This window comes from Wyeomyia smithii, chromosome 1 (genome assembly GCF_029784165.1).
Source record: "Wyeomyia smithii strain HCP4-BCI-WySm-NY-G18 chromosome 1, ASM2978416v1, whole genome shotgun sequence".
In the NCBI taxonomy this organism is placed as follows: domain Eukaryota; kingdom Metazoa; phylum Arthropoda; class Insecta; order Diptera; family Culicidae; genus Wyeomyia; species Wyeomyia smithii.
Window position 1 is genome coordinate 163844494 of NC_073694.1, and position 23015 is coordinate 163867508.

A 23015-nucleotide genomic window follows, 5' to 3' on the forward strand; every position below is an offset into this window, starting at 1 on the left:
TTTCGCGAAACCGTGTAAATGAAAATGTCTCAGTTGAAATTGATGGTGAGACAATCGATCGCGTGAGTGAGATCAAATATCTTGGCGTGATTATTGATGACAAGCTAAAGTTCAATGTTCACATTGATAATGTCATCAAGAAAATTGCCAAGAAATATGGAATCCTCTGTCGTTTGAAAGAGGAGTTGAATACTTTCAACAAGATTCATCTCTATAAATCAATCATCTCTCCTCATTTAGACTTTTGCACTTCCATTTTACTTTTGGCAAATGAAACACAAATATCGAGATTGCAGCGTTTGCAAAATAAAATAATGCGGTTGATTTTGAGATGCAATAGATACACTTCCTCGTCCTTGATGCTTGACGCTTTGCAATGGCTATCGGTGAAGAAACGAATTGTTTTTCTGACAATGGTGTTCATTTTTAAAGTAGCTAATGGATTGCTGCCCCGATATTTGTGTGATCGAATTGTTAGAGGAAGTGACATCCATAGATATAACACAAGATATGCGGGAGAAATTAGAACACCACATTTTTTAACTAGTGCTTCACAAAATTCATTGTTCTTTAAAGGAATAAATGTATACAATTCGATGCCTAGACACATCAGACGTACGGCGACGCTATCAGAATTCAAGAGACTATGCATTTCACACGTCAAAGCTGAATTTTAAGCAGTTATTTAATTTTTTTTAATTTAGCTAAACTGTAATTGACGAAGTTCTTGTAACGGATGATCTCTGTGGACTCTGCTTATATAGCTTTTTAAAGGAATATGGTAGCACTGAAAAACTATTATGTTCGTCACGAGGGTGATGATGGATTTTGTAATTATTGATGTAGTATAAAATAAAAAAGAGTAGTCTACGAAGGTTTGAAAATCGCGCGCGATGATCAGATATGAAGGACTGAATTTAGAAATTTAATCATTTGAGATGGAGAATACCTTTATTATTTTATTTTGACATTATCAAGATACTCGTCAGAGTAATCGGAACGATTTTAGTTCTGTTGGTTGTTATTGGACATTGGTTTCCTAGCCGGTCTAGGATATTTTCGAGTTGGAAATATTTTCGACTTCCCTAGGTGGGGGCTCTCTTATAAATCACATCGAAGTTGACAGCTGGACTTGTGCTTTGCTTGCTGATCACGGCAGGAATGGCCTCGTCGGGATTGTATCGACTTTGTGGATGATTACACTGGATGTTGGCTTAACTCAGATGCAATTAATGTCTTTTGGCTGACAGTTGCAAATAAATTGATACCGACAACGCTTTGTCGATGGATTACTTGATTTTTGACGAATATTTTCTCTATTTGAATCGCTGCAAAGCATTGGATCAATTGTGAAGAAATTTATATCTGTGATGAAAACCAGTTCGTTTTGTTTGCTTATCTGGTTTAATTGTTTTATAATAATTATCTTGTAGATAAATCGTCCTTCTCAAACCTTTGTAGGGGTAAGAGGTGGGACCATCATCATCATCATCATCATCATAAATCACGACTCATTTGTGCGACTAAGAGATAGATAGGCAAACCGTTTCACCCCTGACTGTCATTTTTTCAACGTCTGCTGGTTTTCTGGGAGTGGTCTTACAGCGAAGAGCTATACATCACTGGGAAATGGACATTCCAAGGAGCGAAGTGGCATATAGTTATCATACTTTTGATTACTCTAGCTATAATAATGTGATTTTTATACCGAAGTGTATGAAGTTTGAGTCAAAACGGTACAAATTATTCCCAAGTTCTCCGGTGCATTTTCAGATTTAAACTCAGAACTCTCAGATTTAAACTATCGATCTGTACAATGGTTTTCAAATTTCACTCAGCGATGGAAAAATTTTCATTTACACTTAAACCCGCCTCCATCGCTAATTCAGTGAGTTTAAGAGCTATCCTAATGATCCAACAATCATTGATCAGCACAACCACTTAGAATTTACCGCCGAATCTCGGTAATTTATTGCCGAGAACGACACAACTGGGTGCTCGGCTAAAAAATAGACAGCTGTCACATTTTTCGTACATTTTGGTTCAACCTAACTGAAATACCGGCTTAAACTATCAGCACACAGTGTTGCTGAATCATAGTTTTCATATTTTTTTGCTGAATTACGGTAAATTGAGGTAATCCGTGATAGCTCGGTAATATGCAATACCGAGCTCGAAAATCATTTTAAATTGCGTATGGGACGGTACCGTCCATCAGGTGCACACCCAACTATTTTCCATCAAACAATAGAAAATATGAATAAGGTTGGTTTGATTACTTTTTTACATAGGTATACATTAGAGATGGTCGGGTACGTGTATTTTTACTCGATACCCGTACCCGACGGGTTCGGGTCGGGTTTCGGGTAACGCCAAAAAATATTTTTCGGGTTCGGGTCGGGTACGGGTAATTCAAAAACCAAGGCCTCGGGTTCGGGTCGGGTACGGGTTTGAAAAATTCTCAACTGTTCGGGTACAGGTAATTTGATTTTCGTGCTTTATGAGAATTTTATTATTAACTTTTCAAGCCTAGGTGTTTTAGCATAATCTTGGTCTGGGGGGGAGAAACGGATACGAAGCTTTTGGAGTGTCCAATGAACCAGAATGAGTTTTCAATTTGAACTAGGAAAAAAAAACCTCTTTTAGTAGCAGGTGTTTTAATAACTTGGAAGTATCTTGGAAGCCTTACTTGGAAGCCTTACTTGAAAAAATATTCAACGCAAGCATTTTTTGTACTTAGTGTGGTTACACAAAACATTTTGGTTTATTTTTACGTAAAATAATAAATTTCATAAACTTTCAGTAATAATTCTGCCAGCGTATTTCGATTATTAAACTTGCGCTTTCTGGATTTACGGTCCATGCCGGCTTTCTTTTGCACTTTTGTCTAGATGCACCGTTTATGTCATTTGTGATTTTTGTGGAAGAATGATTGCATTTTTCTTGACCGTGGACTTATTCGAAAAATACTCATTATGATAACATCCATACACGCAATGAAATTAACAATATATTTTGAAACATAATATTTCTGTCCTTTGGTAAGCTACGAGATTCGAAAATTAATAAACTCTTTTTGGAATACCTCCTATGTAATTATAACTTGGGTATCAAAAAAAAAAATGTCGTTTGATAACAATTTCTAACTATACACTTTATCACGGTTCAATGTTGATTTTCGTTTCATAAAATAGTGGGGTATAAAATTTGAAAATTATTGCAACTCTGCGCAAATCTGCGTAAATATATATAAACCTAAAAATCTAAAATCTAAAAACATAGTTCGAGTCATGCTTGGGTTACAGCAGAAAGATAGTTACACGCAACAAAAAACGACGAATGTGCGTGTCATCTGTTTCGATGAATTTTTAGTGTAGTATTCGTTTCTCCATCTTAAGTTTTGGCATGTCTTGCATGTGGTTCCAGGTTGCTACGATGTGCACATAAAACTCGTCGTTTGTTCTAAATTCTACCAGACATGCATTTTTTACCATTCTCCGTGTTGTTCTAGTAGGGTAAATTATTATATAGAAGACTCCTTCCCTATAGAGGACACCCGCCAAATTAATTTATTTGATGTAACAACTCGAATGATTTTCAGAAAACTTCCATCGGGAAACATCTTGTCCAGCCAGTCTGCATCACAAACATAGGTTAATAAAACTTTAGGTTAATTTACCCTATTCTTCTTATTTTTTTTTTCTTTTTGTTAATTTTTCAAAAAAATTCTATTAAATTTTTATTAATCCCATGAAAACAAAATTAAAACTTTCAGCAGTTTATATGAATCATGCATATAAAATAAATAATTGAAATCCCTGATCAATTTTAATATTAGGTAACTAACACGAAACATGGAACCAAAATTCCCCGTCCACAGTTATGAATACATATTTTGCTTTGTGATAAAAATGGTCAAATTTTTCGACATCAGACGAGCGGACGTTCTCAGTAACAGATGCTACGCTGGATTTTATAAGAACCAATATATCGCATGGGTTCATTAACATTCGTTCACATGAACACTCGGTTCTAGCCTAACTCCGGCCATCATTTCGAGAAACCACATTAAATAATCAGTGCATAAAATGTGCACGGTAACCAGGTATTTGAAAAAAAAATTTAAAAAAAATCCAGGACGGGTCGGGTACCGGCAATTTCAGGGTATTTTTCATTCGGGTACGGGTACGGGTAGATGGAAAAAAAAATTTCGGGTTCGGGTCGGGTACGGGTATTTTAAACAAACCCGACTTTGGGTACGGGTTTGAAAATCTTTGATGAGTCGGGTACGGGTAACAAATTTCCAATACCCGACCATCTCTAGTATACATCTTTTGCCTTCAAAACGAATTACCAGAATGTCTCGACTCTGGAAAAAAATAAGAACCCATGCGGGGCAAGTTTGCACCGGAGTATATTCGTGACAACCCGTACACGACGGTCATAATCTTGTTGGTAATATTTGTTCAAGAAATCCAAATCCGTTCGCGTGTTTCCTTCCTTCACTACAAATTAGGACCTAATGGGTAAATTGCAATTTCTTATGAAAACTAGATTAAAACCACTTTAAAGACAATGTTTGTGTTAATATACACTACCCGTCATTAGTTTGGAATCGCTTTACTAAGTATTGCAACACCCGGTTTGAATATTGCAACACCCTGGAAAGTTTAGCATTACTTGATATGGGCAGATCAATGTAACTCTATCTGTTGATTGTGAAAACCTAGAGAGTTGTCGTCTTCAGCAAAGTTGCTCAGGAGGTCAAGGGCTTGTGATTGGAGGAGAGTTTAGTTCGGAATTCAGCCACAACGCAGCGCTAGTGTGCATGAAGTTTTGAACGCTATTTAGCTCAATAATCCCAGTGTTTTGAACGCTATTTAGCTCAATAATCCCACGATTTAGAGAGTTGTGATTTTCAGCAAAGTTACTCAAGAAGTCAAGGGCTTGTAATTGGCCGACAGTATAGTGCGGAATCCAGCCGCAACGCAGCGCTAGTGTGCATATAGTTTTGAGCGTTTCGGACTGAGTTTAGCTCAATAATCACATCTTTTACACTGACTGTTTACACCTGACGAAGTGAAACCAATTTGAATGTCGTCAATTTGATCACCACACACAATACGTAAGCTTGTGTGTGTTTATTCTAAAGAAGTGCTTTCATTTGAGTGGGTTTTAACATATAGAGCTTTCTAAGCCAGATCTTACCAATACAGGCTTATTCGAGTATCCTTATAAAATCGATTTGTTTTCAACCAAAAAAATTAGCTGATATTCAATTTCGAAAAATATTTCACTCATGAGACCTAGTTTATTAGTGTTACCTGTTTTAACAAACTTTGTTTTAGAGGAAAATAAATGAAATAAAACTAAAAATCGGCTTACAACTTGAATAAAAGTTCGGGACAGGAGGAAATTTTTTTTTATCACTAGCGTGTTGATTATTTGCAACCAAAAATAAAACTTGTTTTGGTGAAATCGACCACTAACACTAGCGCAGATAGGAAGGTCTATAGCATGCGACTGTGTTGGTATGTTGACAGTTTGCAACATTTACAACCCGTTTTACTATGGGGAAAATTGACGATATCGCGACTAAATTGATTACCTCGGCTGCAAAGAGTTGCAATAGACTTGCCTCTAATCCGATATTGAAGGATTTGACAACCACAGGGGGCATTTCGTATTACTTTCCGCTGCAAGCTGGGAGTCAAAAACACTCGCCCTGGTGGTTGCCGAAGTTGTCGAAGTCGTATTTCAATTAGGACACTGGGTGTTTTTGATTTGTGTTGACACTGAATTGTAATAAAAAAATAGCCTCAATGGCATAATTCGGAACACACATGCGGTATTATACCGTGTTTCGACGTGCGTGGCCACAACTGGTGGCACTAGCCGAAGACCGCAACTTTCTGGGTAGCAATATTCGCGCGATAATTTGAAGTTTGAATACGAAGAACCACATGTACCCTAGCGCCGCATAGCGGGGTAATTCAGTACCTAATTGTCTACTATGTAGAAGCCTTTAGCATCCTGAACAAGTTTGCTGAACACAGTAACTTTCTAGCAGGTCGGAATCGTGAGATTAGTTAAGTTCAAAATACGACAAATTGTGTGCCCACTAGCGCCACATAGCGGTAAAATTTCACACCGAATTAGCCACCATACAGTAGCCTTTGACCTCCTGAACAAGTTTGCTGAAAACCGCAACTTTCTAGGTTGTCAAAAACACGAGATATCCGCCTATTCCAGGTGATGCTAAACTTTTCGGGAGGTGTTGCAATATTCAAACTGAGTGTTGCAATACTCAGTACAGCGATTCCAAACTTATGACGGGTAGTGTATGTAATCAACGGAGTGTTGCCAGATTTTGTCATACCGTTTGTTTAAAAAACAAACAATGCGAACTTTTTGCCTCGTTCTACTCTATGAAGCTATCATTTTCATAGGATGATATTCGTGCTTACATGTCATTGCTCTCTAAACAGGAACGAGCACTTGGTAATTTATGGTTCCTACCGAGAGATACTATTTCAGCTGCCGGTAACGGTGACGTACCATAACAGGAAACCAGACTGCATGTATTCATAATATCCTGCTGAAATTAGACATTCAGTACTTATTATTACTCCAGTAAAAACTATTTGAGTGACAGCTTCTGCTTCAAACCCGTAACCCCTGGGCCAGTGTAGGTGTAATTAATGATATATTTAGGTGCAGTTTCATATTTTCATTGCGGGCATGCTCCGTAATACTGGATTGTAAAATCGTCACCCACGTTACAAGAGTTAATTAGTTTATCGCTGTATTAAAAAACAGGTGAAATCCCTCAAAACGTTGCGCTCATCGAAACCTATTATTCATGATTGAATAATAGGATAGTTTAACCGTGGGTGTTTTCATTTCAGTAGTATTTAGATTTCCTTTCTTTCGGGTGGCGTTGTTCAAATCGGTACGCTCTAACAAGAATGATTAGTCATAGCTTTTGCCAACGCATTTTATGAAACCATCTAGGGCGATGCCGAAACTACTAGACTTTTTTTTTTCTAAAATAATGCTAGGATGAATGGGATTCAATTATTGTACAAAGTGGATACGATAGGATTTTTGTTAATGGGTAGGGTTTTTCGATGTTTTTAATTAAAAAAATCTCTATCGCCCATTATCTCGAAAAATCCAAAACAATCATTCCTGTTTTGCTCAAACAGCATCTATTTTAAAAGAAACGTAACTCATGTATCTTGTAGATTCAGAGTTAGTAAATAAGTTTAATGTAAAATATTCTCATCAATTTGGAGAAAAGTTATTACGAAAAATGAAATGGTTTTTTCTGTTCAATTGAAGTTAATATACTGCAAGTTAGATAAATTTCTCGTTTATCGTATATGACCAACTAACTTTGCAAAAACAAAAAGCAAATGAATAAAAAGTAGCCTCATAAGACTCAGTATTCACACCCAAATAGTTTCATTTAACTCTCAAACATGGCTTCCAATTTCACAGATGCGACGACTTTGCAATACTACTTTACCTCATTGGATAAATGTCGGGAAACTGTGACGACTATCGTTATACCAGCTTTGATGTATGCTTGGACCACAATTTCTCTGGAATATGTATCTTCTCGTTTTCAGTTTTCGTGCACTTGTTGACACTTTTTGCTTCAATATGTCCAAATAAACCTCCATTGCCGTTATCCCACAAATGGGTTCAATGCCAGACAAAACTACGTAGCCTCAAACTATAATCGCATAGGAAATGATAAGTTCATGTTAAGTTATTAAAAACTTATGATTTTTGTTCTGAATCATCTTCACCATGTTTAAATGTTGTTTTTTTCGGGGTATTTCGCCATTTTCGTGTGATACAACATTTTTTGGCCTTGTCTGACCGAATGACCTTTAGAGAATCATCAATTGTCCATGGAATGTGATCTTGTGCAGGTCAGCCAGGCCAGTCACGTCAAAAATATCGAACAAGGGAAGAAAGACATTTTTTCGTATGTAGTCCATATAATATCCTGAAATGTAAAAGTAAATAGAGAAAAGTATTAGCCTTTTTCAAAAAGACGTTTTCAATTTGCTAAGATTTTGAGTTGCATTGCCATTGACTACCGACAGTGGTTCAAAACTAATTTTTAACTTGATTACACTGGTTAACACAGATTTTGCCCTAGAGCTCAAACTGAAAAAAATGAAAGATGATTGCTTTTCAATCATACCAGTGAATTTTGGTGCCCCTAGCATAGATACCTTTTCAGAGACCTAAATGAGTTTTCTCGTAAGCAGACGTAAAAACGGCTTTCGACGCACTTCTGAATTCATTAGGGCAGCGGTTCTCAACCTTTTTCTCAACTCAACTTTCGTGAGCTTTATGCCAGCTTTTTTTCGCTTTTGTGGACCAAAGTAATTTCATGATGTTTATGTTCATCATTCAAACATAACGCATCCAGGGGAGATGGGGTATTCAGCGGAGCGTCACACTGCGTGTGACAAACATGTAAAATTGCGTTTCGTGGGGGTGGGTGGGTATTGAAAATTGCCAAATTCCGCGTTAGTAATATTTGAATGGTTGCTATCAATCTTTCGCTATGTTCTAATGACTTTCATCGCTAATGACTTGATTCCACATCTTCTGAAACGTTCCTATCCGTTGCTTGTCTGGAAACTGAGGTGATTTTTAGTACTCTCTTGGTCCCAGAATAAGTTTTTAGGGGTTTCCATATTATATCCTGAGTGAATTACTTATGTATTTTTAGTAAAGCTTTCGAATCAGAGGTTTTATTTTGTTGACGGTTTGCAGTGTGCAATTTAAATTTACATTATTGAAATCCGATATGTACCAGAACGAAATTCGGAGGTCTTTTTTATCTTACGTTCCACTGGCTACAGCTCAAAGATTTGTAAGTCCCAAATAGTTGACTTTTTCCAAAATAATAATGAATCGTCTTGTTGCTGAGTAATGAATTCGATATGGGTCATTCCATACCAAGTGTACATGCCACTTGGACACGACCTTCACAGATTTTGTTCAAAGTTGGGGGAATTATGCATCTACTGTCACTTTGGAAAAATCCCAATTTTGGTGTCGATTGGAATACCCCCCGCTCTGTAGGACCCCCCTCTTTATTGCCAAGTCACGCAATTTTTGTCAAAAATCTCTTATTTCTTTTTCTTACAATTCATAGACGTGAGATGTCGGAAAATTACTAAGAGACGATTTTTGAAGAAAATAAACCAAGGAATCCAAAAAAAAAACTAACTTTTGAACCAGAAGTGTTGCCAGATAAATTATTTTTGTATTTGAAAACTAAATTTACATTTTTCGGCAAATGCAGCCATTTTTATTTTAAATTTGATAATTTCATCGTGTTCCTTGGAAAATTTTACGTAAGAATCAACTATCATCCTGAGGTAACATGAGCCAATCTCGAGATATAACATTTTTACCAAAAAAGTTGTAAATTTCGTTATTATTTTATTTTATAATTTATAAACGTAAGACACCCGAAAAATAGTGATAGATGAATTTTGAAGAAAATAAACCAAGGAACCCAGAAAAAATATTGTTTTTGACCGAAAGTGTTGCCAGATAGATTATTTTTGTATTTTAAAACTAAATTTGCATTTTTCGGCCAATGCAGCTAATTTTGTTTTTAATTCGATGGTTTCATCGTATTTCTCAGAAAATTTTACGTAAGAAGCACTTATCCTTGGTTTATTTTCTTCAAAAGTTATCTATCAGTATTTTTCAGACATCTTTTGTCTATGAATTGTGAGCAAAAGAAAAAAGAGATCTTGAACAAAAAAAGCGTCACTTTGCAATAAACAGGGGGGTCCCACAGAGCGGAGGGTACTCCAATCGATACCAAATTTGGGATTTTTCTAAAGTGACTGTAGATGAATAATTCTCCCAACTTTGAGCAAAATTTGTGAAGGTCGTGTCCAAGTTTGTACTTTTTCGAGGTCACTTCGTGTGGCCCATGTATATTAACATTAGATTACAAATCAATCGATTTTTAAACTTTCCTTTTCTTCGTGTAATGGTTTCACCGTTCAAAATGGTCGTGAAATAATTCCACGCGAAACGTCGCTTATTCCGTTTTCACTTCCGTGATATGACACTCATAATAACCCAGATTCCACGGCAGATGTCACTTTGCGACGTTTTTCTCTCTTAGGTGAGTCCCGTAATAGGGCACTCTGATTTCACCGTGCAGTGATTCCCGTAATAAGCACCAAGGTTATGTTGGTGGTCCTCGTGGTTCTGTGGTTAGCGATGTCGGTCGGCTAGCTCTCCCACACGGTTGTGATATCGGGTTCGATTCCCGATCAGGTCGAGGATCTTTTCGAGCTGGAAATTTTCTCGACTCAGCACTGAGGCACGGTGTATCGTTGTACTTATCCTACACATGCAAAATGTGTCAAAAACAATATCGATAACGAATTCTCTCAACTAATCTAGTTGATCGAGACCGCATAAGCTCCCCAGGCTTGCGGGCGATATTGTTTTTGTTATGTTGCGCAACTCTGCGCAGGATCGGACTGGATGCATTTGAAATAATTTTTCCAAGCTATCTTTTAAAAGTAGAGCCAATAGTGCCAAACTCTGCCGTCTAAACTTTAAACGCTGTTTTATGCAAAAAATACGTGATTTGGTGATTCCGCTAAATTTTTTAAGTATAACGATGAGATTATACATCATCGAATGACAAGGATTTTTTCTCCACTGTTTTTCAGACAACTTATCCTCAGACGTCATCAAGATTCAACTTACCCTTGAGGCTTCGTAACCTTGTTTTTTTTTTTCAAAAGAAACACTAAGAAACGCTGACTCAGTATTAAAGAATTAAATTTGGATTCTGGCACTTCAGCAATATTCAACTATAGGAAAAATATAATTGAAATGAAATCAGCCTTTTTTAATTTTGGGTCGATGGCCAGCGATTCCCCACTGTGCAGTGTGTTTTTACTGCATATTATTTTAGCACACTTTCGAGATGGTTTTGTGGCCTGGAGTTTTCTGCCAATATTCAGGACTCAGTCAGGACTTGTAGCTTCCATAAATTACAGTGTGGTGGAACTGCTTCTTTCTTTGTGTTTCAAGAGCTCGAGCCTCACGTTTCCGCAACGGTTTGATCAAGGTGCTCGGGACATCTGTTTCGTCGTCCTTCTCGTCCTCACTTGTACTGTCGTACTGTTTCAAATAATTTAAAACCATTTTTTTCACAAACGTAACACGATATAATTCTCAAAATATGCACATTTGCCAAATTGCACACGGGTTTGTCAACTTTCTTTGCCTTTATAATTGAAAAACGGACTACTGCGTTCAGAAAGCTTGACCGACGGAATTTAGCTGCAGATTTTTCTGTATGAACGTAACAGCAACGTTCTAGCATAAATGAGGGATGAATTACTCATTACAAAAGTTATTCTTGGATGTTCAGAGCTTGTGGCCTACAAAAATTTTAAATGCGTTTCTCTCGATTACATGTCTATGGGATATTAGACCATTTTCCAATTCAAAATAATCCAGAAGATTATTCAGATTCTTGCACATTACCGTCCATTTCAGTACGCGCATAGTGAAAACAATAAAACCGGATGAAAATCGGTGCATGGTCTTTCAACATTACAACGCTTTTATGAATAAAATGAGAATAGAATTCCCCAGCTTTGAAACTATGATGCACGCTTTCTTCATTTATACTTTAATCTGTTCTAAACTGTCCCCGTCCAAGGACTTAGTTTTTGCTGAATGCAAAGCCCTCCACACCGACTGGAACGCAGCTTCCTGCGGAGGAAACAGCGAGTAGAAAGTTTTGCATATTTATTACACTTTTTCGCTAACAATCACCAACATTACAGTCCACTGGAACGCGGAGCTTCCTTAACCGCGGAAGAATATATGCGATACCAAGCCGCATGTAGCGCTGCTAACTATCATCGTACCGAAATGAAACGGACACAATAAAGTGTATGTATGTATTTACGAAACGGATTATCGTCTCGATATCTGGCAGGGAATTGGCAATGCACTTTTTCCTGTGCTACTGGAGGTTAAATTACCTCACTCTACGCAAAATACTACTGACAGTAGAATGGAATAGCATCTTCACTGAACATATGAATGAAAATAAAAAAAATATTTTATTCCTCCAATGTGGTTTCCAATGTAATCGCTGGTACGATACGCAAGTATCGAATTGGAGAGCTCTGCAAATATTAACCGCAGTCTTCCATTTTATCTCTCATTGCAGTCATTTGCATCTCATCTATCGAAAAAGAGAAACAAACTGTATTCGGTAAATATGCGCCCGAGAAGCACAACATCACTGACGCTGCTAGGCTCCATTACCGTCATTGTCTGTCTGGCATGTGCAGTGGATAGTTCCGCTGCCTCGGATCAGCCGCTGTTCAGTAGCGATGGTCAGAATGCAGCCTCGGCGGATTCTGATGACCGAGGCCAGCGTGAGCTTTCGTCAGCATCCTTTCAACATTTGCTAGCGGTGCGGTCACCCAAATACAACTTTGGGCTCGGAAAACGAAGATACGTCGACAATACTCCCGGTGCCAAGCGGCTTTCACACTACAATTTTGGCCTGGGGAAACGCGGACGATCGGATTTATTCGAGTACGAAGAGGACAGCCTACCAAGCTGGAACGATGAATATCCGGGTTTAATGTCGAAAGACATCACTGACTACGAAACAGACCAGGACAAAGAGGCAGAGAAGCGGTCGGCAGGTAAGTTCGGTACTTGGAAAAATCGAAGCGATTTGGAAATTCTTTTACTTTTTTAAAGGTGGTTATCGGTATCATTTTGGATTGGGTAAAAGACGAACCTACGATTTTGGACTTGGCAAACGCGCGTACCAGGGCGGTGAAGAGAAGCGGCTGCCAAATCGATACAATTTCGGACTCGGACGTCGTTAATCGCAACCCGATCAGACAGCATCTCAAGTCGCCTATCGAAAATCCACTAGACCTGAAACTGGACCTCTACTGCGCCCAACAATGAAGCGAATGACTGCAGAATACATTACTACTACCACACCAGTGACAGACCAAAGCCAAGAACCATGCGAGATTATGTCCCCCTCCCCCAAAACAAGAAAGAGGATCACATTTGCAAACCCTTTTGTATCGATCTATTTCAATGACTTCTTCGAAACGTACTTTACAGTGTAACTTAAAGCCATACTGCTATCCATTATCCTAAACTATCACTAACCAAGAGCAAATTGTAATTCGGAGACGTGTGCTAATGTGCCATATATAACAATATACAAATTATTATTAAGATGTAAGAGTCAAAACCTGAAATCAAATCCCAACTTTCTGAAATTTCTCTCGACCTTTTACTTTCTTCAGTGGAAAATTTACACTCAATTACAGCCAAGAAATGATTGGATTTGGATTGGTAGGAGAGCCCAGCTGTAAATACATACAGGAGACCAGCAACTTAATGTATAACTGGTCGTGAATGAATTGTTCTGAGAGAATCGCTTAAGACCCCTGTCAAATTGTTGGCCTGTTTTAAGTGACATGGTGCCGGTTGGAGATTAAGATTCCTCTGATTGCTACTTAACAAAATTATATGCGCGAAAAATAAACTTAAACAAATATTTCGCTTGTTATTCATTATGTAAATTGTTTCACGAAAATATTTTAAAGCAGTTGTTACCCGATATAACATCAAGGCATAAACACAATTTCAAATAGATGTATACACACACCACTACGCAGCATTTGTGAATAATATATGAGCTGTATAAAAAAATGGAAAATGAAAAGAAATGAAATAAATTTGAGCTAAAACCAAAATCACTGTTCTATCTTATTATTAATTTTGCATATCCTCTAAACCTAAACACTAGTTGAAATGAAAAATTAGCTGCTTCTTCGTTTTGTTCACGAAATTGTTGGAGTAGATACTACGTTTGAATATCGTCCAAAAATTGTCTTCCGTTGCAGCCGGCCCAACTCCTCTAGTGATTTCTTGGCATAAGGCAACAACTTTCTGCAGTCACTTCGTACTGTATGTCTTCTCATTTACCGCAAACCTTAAAGAAAAGAACAGCGACTTGGACATTCCCTTCTCGCCGATCGTCAACCACAGAACTTTCTCCTGGAACTAAGTGCGGGAGATATGTTTGACGGGGACGGGGGCGTAAAGTACCCGGTACCTTGCGATAGTCCAATGTCAAGTAGGTCTCGTCATATATTATGAACTTAAACCTTAACTAACAAATTTAATTAATTTAATAGTTCTTCCTTCATCTTGTTAACGCCCTCATACATTTGTACAAAATTGGTTAATTATATTCGCACTCTAGTTCGAAATAATTCAACATTTTTAAGCTCATTGCAAAACCCGCCTTCAATCACGAGGACGGTTTCTCAATACTTCGTAAAGCTCTTGTGTCACATAGATTAAAACACTCGTTGATATATGTTATAGGCATCATACCAGCCAAGACGCAGATTGCGTAGTACGACACTGCGCGATACGCACTCCCAAATTTCAGGAACATACTGGAGTGCCACTGTTGCTGTTTTGGGGCTTGGTGTGGAAAGAGTTTTTTAATAAAAGGTGTATGGAATCAAATTGCATCACAAAAAAATATTTAGTAAATTTCATTCATCCAACCAATTGTCTCTAGCTTTCAGGTAGTGAAATAAAACATTTTATACAGTTTTTACTACTCGTATTATTAAATTACATCCCTATATAAAAAACACGAACTTTCCTCTTAACACTGCTCATAAGGTCTTGTACAACGTTTGGACCCACTGTTTTGTGTGGAAATCCATTTTCTCTTCATATTCTCTTCATATTCTCCTCTGATTCTACTTCCTCAAGATGTTTCCAAAGTGCCTGCCTCATTTTGGTGCAGTAATTCTCAATTGGCTGCAGTTCAGGTGTGTTCGGGGGATTGAGATGCTTCGGTACGAAATTGACTTCCTTAGTCTTGTACTACTTCAGAACATCCTTCGAGTAATGACACGAGGCTCCGGTCAGAAAGTTGTAGGACCTTTGCGTAAACGCTTTTGGAGGTATTCCTTCAAGTATAACTGCCTATCGACCGTCCCGGTTGACACGATTGGGGTGTTCCACTTTCCACACGAGCAAATTGCTTGCCAAACCATGTACTTTTTGGCAAAGTTTGACACTATATGCTTTCTAACATCCCGAGGAACCTTGAATTTATGATGAGCGGTGAAGTATTGAAGCCCCGGAAGCTGCCGAAAGTCTGCTTTTACATATGTCTCGTCATCCATAACGAGGCGATGTGGTTTCATCAACATCTGGGTGTAGAGCTTTCGTGCACGAGTTTTCACCACCGTATTCTGCCATTCGTTGCGATTCGGCGCTTTCTGAACTTTGTACGTGTGTAATTCTTCACTATTTTGTCGCATCTTGAACGAAAGTTTTACTCAAAAGCAGTTATTTAGCCGTATCTCTAACTGAACTGTTCGGATTCCTCTTATAAGCTTGAACTGCCCGCTTGTGATGCTCTACACTATACGGAGATCCAATCTAGCCTTTTTTTTCTTTTTGATCGATGATCAAACGCTCGTTGTACCGATTTAAAACGCGAGTTACCATAAATTGAACCATTCCCAGCTTCCTGTTGATTGTACAATGAGAAAGATTCGGATTTTCGAGGTATGTGCGCAAAATTTCTCACCGCCTCTTCTGTTCTTTCGACTCCATCTTCGCAACGATTGCACTAGCAACTGAGTGCAACTGAAAGTGTCAAAAATACACATTAAACAAATTTCACCCAACAACCCAAATACCCAATAAGTAAAAAGTTACAGCCATTTGAAAAGGATGCGATTTGATTCCGTGTACTCTTTAATACGCTTCTGCATTGCTGGTGACTGTTCATCGAGCGCCATCATGGCCTTGGTCTTTTTTTTTTTGAAGGTGGCGGGGAAATCTGCAAACAGACACCTGAGAAGAGAACTCAAGGTGTGGGGATGAGACTAGGGGAGAGATGCTGGGGTAGTTACACTCGCCCAGGCACCTACTGATCCCTGTCACGACCCACTAAAACCCCTCCAGTCTCCAGCCCTGGTCTTCCCGGAACGATGGTTAAGTATTACGTCGGGGAGTGGCTTTTGTGCGTGATGCACCCTCTTTACTCTTATAACCTCCTAGCTAACTACCTGGAGACTGGTAATTAGCTACCACTGGCGTGTTGGTGGTTGACCCGCCACACACGTTGCAGCTCCAGGACAATCTGAGAGGCGGCCGCACAGACCGCTTTCCAGATGTCCGGGTCGTCGCACATCCTCCGGACTAGATTGTCCGGAGTAGTGCCAGGTCCGCTCACAGCCATCATGTTACTCCTCGCTCTTACGAAACGGGGGCATACGAAGAAGACATGCTCCGCAGTCTCCTCCTCCTCCACGCACTCGGGACACATGGGGGACACCGCGTGTCCGAACCTGTGCAGATATTGCCTGAAACAACCATGGCCTGACAGGATTTGTGTCAGGTGAAAGTTCACTTCACCATGTCGTCTCCCGACCCAGCCGGATATCTCCGGTATGAGTCGGTGCGTCCATCTGCCCTTTGTGGAGTTGGACCATTCCCGCTGCCAGAGGAGCATCGAGAATGACCTTCTGGTACCTCGTATGCCCCTTGTGTCACGTTGGTCGAAACACTCTCTGTCCTCCTTGATGGCGATGCTGATAGGCATCATGCCGGACAAGACACATATTGCATCGTTTGACACCGTACGATACGCACTCGCAACTCTCAGGCACATGAGCCTGTAGGTACTTTCCAGTTTACCACGGTAACTGTTAGTACCTAGCGCTCTGGACCACACTGGCCCACCATACCTAAGTATGGACGAAACCACGCTGGCAAGAAGTCTTCGCTTGCTGCCATAAACCGCTGAGCTATTGGACATTATACGAGGTAGTGCTGCAATAGCCGTTGAGGCCCTCTTACAGGCATAGTCGACGTGACTCCCGAACGTGAGCTTGTCGTCCACCATAACCCCCAAGAGCTTCAGGGATCGCTTCGAGGTGATGGTGCAGTCTCCGACTTTGACCACCGCCTGTTGCTCCGATTTACGGTTGTTCACAACCGTGACCTCCGTCTTATGATGCGCGAGCTCCAGTTTCCTGGAGCGCATCCAGTCCTCGACCTTGCGTATACAGTGCGCGGCCGTCAACTCGAGCTCCTCGATAGACTCGCCGTAAACCTCCAGCGTTATGTCGTCTGCAAAGCCGACGATCACAACCCCTACAGGGAACTTGAGTTTCAACACACATGAGTCGTCTTAACCTATTCTTGAAAACGTCTATGGTTACATTGAAGTCAAAATAGTCAAAAAATCTATTGAATACGTCACACATCGCCCTTATAGGTTCGTTCTGGCCGTAGTTAGTACGTTGGTAGTCAAGTCGTAGAAAGTTCCATGATCTCAGGCTTCTCGCAGGCACATAGATGTTGAGTTGAGAGAGAATGGCCGGGGCATCAATTTGTCCAGCGAAAAGTTTTCCCACAAAAACAGCTCTCGATATATTTCTCCTTTTTGCTAAAGTGTCCATATCCAGTAAACGGCAGCGATCAATGTATGGAGGAAGCTCACTCGGGTTACTCCATGGTAGAGTACGTAGTGCATAACGGATGAACCGGCTTTGCACTGACTCAATTCTGTTTTTCCAAATCTCCGCATTGGGGCACCAAACAACAGCAGATGTTTCTAGCACCGACCGCACCAGGGAAAAATATAATGAACGCAGGCAATATGGGTCTGAAAATTCTTTGGCGATTCGAATTATAAACCCTAGGTTCCTATTCGCTTGTGCAATTATGCTCGTGTAGTGATCTCTAAAGGACATTTGAGAATCTAAGAGCACACCAAGATCCTTAACTACAGTGACTCTTTCAAGCGGCTGACCAGAGATTGTGTAACTCCACAGGATTGGTTTTTTTCTACGGGTGAATGAAATCGCAGAGCATTTGGAGATACTAACTGTCAGGCAATTGCGTATGCACCAGTTATAGAAAGCATCAATATACTGCTGTAGTTCCTCACAGTCAGCTGTAGATCTTACGACGAGGAAAATCTTCAAATCATCGGCGTAGATTAATTCACATCCTGGCGGAATGACAAAACAAACATCGTTGAAGAACAAGGAAAATAGCAGCGGTCCAAGGTTGCTTCCTTGAGGCCCCCCGTGTAAATAGAGTCTACCTGAGCACCATCTTCCAAATGTTTGATGCAATGAGAACAGAACTGTAGCAGATTCGTTGTTGTAGATCTTCCAGGAAAGAAACCATGTTGGTCTACCGAGATGTACGCTTTGCTTTCGCGAAGCAGGACGCGAAGCAGCGCTCTGGAAATACTCCTTGCGCCAGCGACTGGTTAAATATCAATTTTAATGGAGCACAAAGGGCAGTAGCACATTTTTTAAATACACTGGCAGGAATTCCGTCTGGACCAGGTATCATAGATGACTTTAATTGCTTTATTGCAAGCATGATATCATCGTCGATGAATCGAACATTGCCTAGATTAATTACGGAACGTTTGAAGAGCATTTTCTACCTGTACAGCGCTAGCAGGGGATGCGATGAATGCACTAGAGAAGTGCTTGGCAAACAGGTTGCAGATGCCATCGCGAGTGTTTGCAACTTCTCCTTCTAAAAACAATTGCGAAGGGAGTCCGCTTTCCTTACGTTTTTCATTCACAAAAGCCCAGAAACCTTTGGGGTTTCTTCTGAGGTTTGACTGTACAAGTAGGATATGCTGTGAATAAAGGATACGGTTATATGCTCTGTAGTTATTACTGGCCTGGGTGAAGTCTCGCTTTGTCAAGGGATTCCGTTGATGTGTGTATCTGCGAAGTGCTTTTGCTCTCAAACGTTTTAGTTTTTTCAACCGCTGATTAGACCAGGGTGGTTTCGGTCTGGGACGAGGAGCTGGAACGTGAAGACTGAACAGCTGAAGTAAAATAGTTGAGAGTCTTTCTACAGCAAGATTAACTTCCATAGCATGATTTAGTGCCGTTTCCCAGTTGATTGCTTGTAACGAATCCATTAGTGCAATAAAATCTGCTTTGACAAATTAAATTCCCTATCTTCGGGCGTATCATCAAAATCAACTGGTTGCGGAAATGCTTGAGTGACCAATAGAGGAGGGTGATGCGAATCCATTTCTAGTAGAGGCTCACAAGCTTCAACGACAGTGCAATCCGGTGCCGATTCCTCATTGACGAATAAGAGATCTAATGTTCGATTCCTATCGTTAGTGACAGTGCACATCTGTAACATATTCAGCAGCGACATACCATCCAGAAGAGCAGAAGCAGTTCCAGAAAACGTAGACTCGGAAATGTTTGGAATAGCATAGCCCGAGCTTGTACGTGTCCAGGTAATACCAGGCTGATTGTAGTCTTCAAAGAGCAAATGAGTTGCATGCGGCTGGAGCGAGCACGAAATTTCAAGTGCGGAGTCTATATGTTTTTGCACGGTAAAAGAATCATTGGAGTAATCGGGAGAAAGATATATGACGCCAATGCAAATGCTGCTGCCCCGACAGTTAATATTCACCCAAAGCTGTTCAAGTTCGTCATGAGTACACAAATTGCGCCTGGATGCAAATCGGTTTGATACAGCAATAAGGACACCACCACCTCGCATTTTTCCAGATCTAGCTGCATCACGATCAGTGCGGTATACATTATATTGTGTTCCAAATAGCTGCACTGAGTTTATTTCACTGTTCAGCCATGTCTCGGACAAAACAATAACATCGTGTTCCGAGTCAAGCGTCGCCAGGAACAGATCATCTATTTTTGTTCGTAATCCCCTCACGTTCTGGTAGTAAATTTTTATATTACCAATCACAGCAGTCCTAGAAGCGGAAGTTTCGTCAACGGTGAAAGCGTTCAAACTAAACGGGTACTTGCCGTTTACAGCGAGTTGGAGAACCCCTTCACCACACCCACGCACTGGACCGGGACGGCTGATGATCGCTGGCGGCAGCGGCTCGACAGTGGAGGAGGGCTTGGGGGTTTCCATAATGCTAACTTCGTTGCGTCCCAGTATCCGATAGGCAGAAGTAGACAATGCGGATGTAAATAATCTTGATGACATGGTACTGGAAATTTTATCACATGGCACTGTTTCGGTCTCCGTAAATCGCGAATTAAGGGATGAAGCAACACTGCAAATTGGATGAAATTCAGGACACGAAGCTCTAATAAAATCATACTTGCCTAAGCGAGCAAGTTGGATAGCCTCTTCACCAACTCCGAACACAGGAACGGAACGACTTGGATGGCCGGAACAGACTGCTGAAGACGAAGAAGAACGATAGTTGTCGACTGTGTCGGGTGGCTCAGAGGCTTCCATCATGCGATATGGCGTGCGTTCCGTTGTCGTCAGTTCTCGGTGGAAGAAGGAATTTAATGTTGCGTTGAAACTGCATCGATCCGGGGGGTCCCAACGTCGATTCGTGGAATTTTCGCAGGTCCCCAAAAATCCCGCTCAGCTTTCAAATTTTCAAATTCTCTGAAGAAAATTCCTTTCGGCCAAACAGATGGGTCAAGTGCTCTATCTTTCAACTCCTTTTCTATTCCTACTTTGAATGAAATGAAAGCATACTGATTCAAATCAGCATCTTTACGCACAAGCTTCCGAACATCGACTGGCTGTTGAGTTTCCAAGCATTGTTTTACTAGCTCGGAAATATCTGCTTCTGAAACATGACGAGCAATTCTGGAGAAATAAAGCCAGAATTTTTCGGCTGGTTTTGCAACAGTTGCTACTATTGTGCTTCCCATATCGACCGATTTTGTTCCTCCAACAAGCTTCAAATCAGGGCGAGATTTAGGTGTCGTATCACGAGTGCGCTCAATGCTTGGCCAAGCAGTGCGAGTGCGTCCCAAAGCGGCGGAATCAATGGACTGATGTTCGTCGACTAATGTCTTAGTTAGCTCTTTGGTTTCTTGAAGCTCTATCTTTAATTCACACAGTGACTCGCGAACGGCATCCGAAACAACTGCTACAACATCCTGGGTCGTTTTCATGGGATTTTGTTTTATGTACTCCAATTGAGCAATACAGTGGTCACAAAACCACAAGATATTATTTTGCTCATTCACGAAGTCGACTTGAGGTCTTTTCAGACCAACGCATTTTAAATGCGCAGATTGATGACAAAAACCATTACATTGGATCACCTCAATAGTTTTGATCGGCTTAGAGCACTGGTAGCAGTTTGAATCCATGGTCCATTTTATATGAGGTGTGTGTCCGTGCTGTATATTTCAGTTTTCGAAAATAACCACAAGATGTCGCTTCAATCGAAAAAATTGAGCGTGACGGTAGTGCGAGAAGCGAAAATACAAACAATGCACTGCACTTTCACCGAAACTAGAAACCGGCAAAACACACTTGGATTGTCTTAGCAAGGCACTTCGAGTCGATCAAACAGACACGAATCACAATATTGCCGTTTGGAGAAACACTTCGGCGGCTTGCAAACAATATAACACTCGAAAAATAGCTAATTCTTAGCACCGTAAACAAACGCGATGTTTACAATACCTTTGAAGAGTTTTTTGGTAATAGAAATATAGAAGAACCCAAATATCGGTGGGATGCCATTCGTAGGTATGACAGCGAGCTCCAAACGAACCTGCTGTTGGTACTAGACACGTCGAAAACAACGAAAGGCTTGTGGATAAAGCTCCACCTGATTTGTTGTGGAGGTACCTTTGAAGGTGCATGTTTTCATCCCACGGCACCGCACATAGGAGTACGTAGAACAAAAACCTGACCAAAATTATTTTAATGAGTTTTCGGATAGCAAATGTGTCATAGATTTCATCAAGATCTAATCACCTAGCAGTGATATATCAACTTTCCTCTGCTATTACTCTGCAAGAGCTTTTTCTGGTGAATACTTTTTCGTCAATAATATCTGTTATCTGCTACTTTTAAGGCGTCTTTTAAATCACTCGCTTTCGAAGGATCGTCTGATATGGTCTTAATAATGTTGGAAACCGTAGTGCTCCCAGTAGATCATTGAGTCATGGGAACTGCGTAACTCAACTCATCCAATGGTACATTTTCTCTTAGCCTTTGCAATTTGCGTCTCTTGCTGCGATTACTGCCATCCATCCTTTGCTAGAACGACATGAATGCGAAGCATCCGACCAACTTCATATTTCGAAGCTGTCAATTTAATATAAACCAACTTTTGAAGCGACTTTTACCACTCGATCATTGTTTTGATCTTTTGTGGTAACATTTGAGAGTTTCTTCAAGTTTTTCCTCGAGAATCAGGAACTTTCTATAAATAGAATGTTCATAGCATTGCGCAATCAACCCGAATAGGGGATTTCTCGGCAAGTTATCACAAAATCTGAAGAAACTAATTTTTTTTTTCAATCGATGTATGACGAAGGCATGATAAATGCACCCATTCAATAAAAACAAAAATTCAGCAAATCTGGATGTTCCAACTTCGCATTGACCGCAATTACGAATGGGTGAGCATGAGGCAGATTTTTTTTCTGGTACTTATTGAGAAACACATAACCTTATGAATGGTGGACGAATTTTTGCTGGGACTTGCTGGGAACCCAAACAAAAATCCTTTTTTGTATAAAATTTGTTGATCGAAAAAAACTGAAAAACACGTGTATGGCAATGCCTTATTTTGAACAGGTTTTTTCAACCTATACAGCACATTACCTACAAAGATTGACTTAACGTACCTTTGTTGTTACCACCATATTAAATTTACGATCAAGAATCACTTTAAAGTTATAATAACATGAGTAGTAGTTCATAGTTTTCGTGCAACAATTCGTGACTTATTCATGAGCTCTAACTAATATCAAGGTTATGATAGTTATAGTAGTTTGTAAACAACTCAAATAATTTCAAGATGGCCTGCATACGAAGTAGTAAGTATCAGAGAATCCAAAAAGGATCAATTGCACAAGGAACACTTGAATTATTTTTTT

At 40.0% G+C, this 23015-nt stretch overlaps 2 protein-coding genes across 3 annotated transcripts in view; one reads left to right on the top strand and one right to left on the bottom strand.

Moving 5' to 3' along the window:
* The window catches only part of LOC129717165 (helicostatins), an 85034-nt gene extending 71205 nt beyond the window's left edge, over positions 1 to 13829 (top strand). For both annotated transcript variants that reach the window (XM_055667007.1, XM_055667008.1), the window contains exons 2-3: positions 12263 to 12749; positions 12808 to 13829. In XM_055667007.1, coding sequence (XP_055522982.1) covers positions 12314 to 12749; positions 12808 to 12938 — 567 coding nt within the window. In that variant the 5' untranslated portion in view covers positions 12263 to 12313 and the 3' untranslated portion in view covers positions 12939 to 13829. The remainder of the gene's footprint in view (positions 1 to 12262; positions 12750 to 12807) is intronic.
* Positions 13830 to 20444: 6615 nt separating this feature from the next.
* LOC129717326 (uncharacterized) lies at positions 20445 to 21269 on the bottom strand. The gene has a single exon (XM_055667194.1). The coding sequence runs from the start codon at positions 21267 to 21269 to the stop codon at positions 20445 to 20447; it is 825 nt and encodes a 274-aa protein (XP_055523169.1).
* Between the last annotated feature and the right edge of the window lie 1746 nt (positions 21270 to 23015).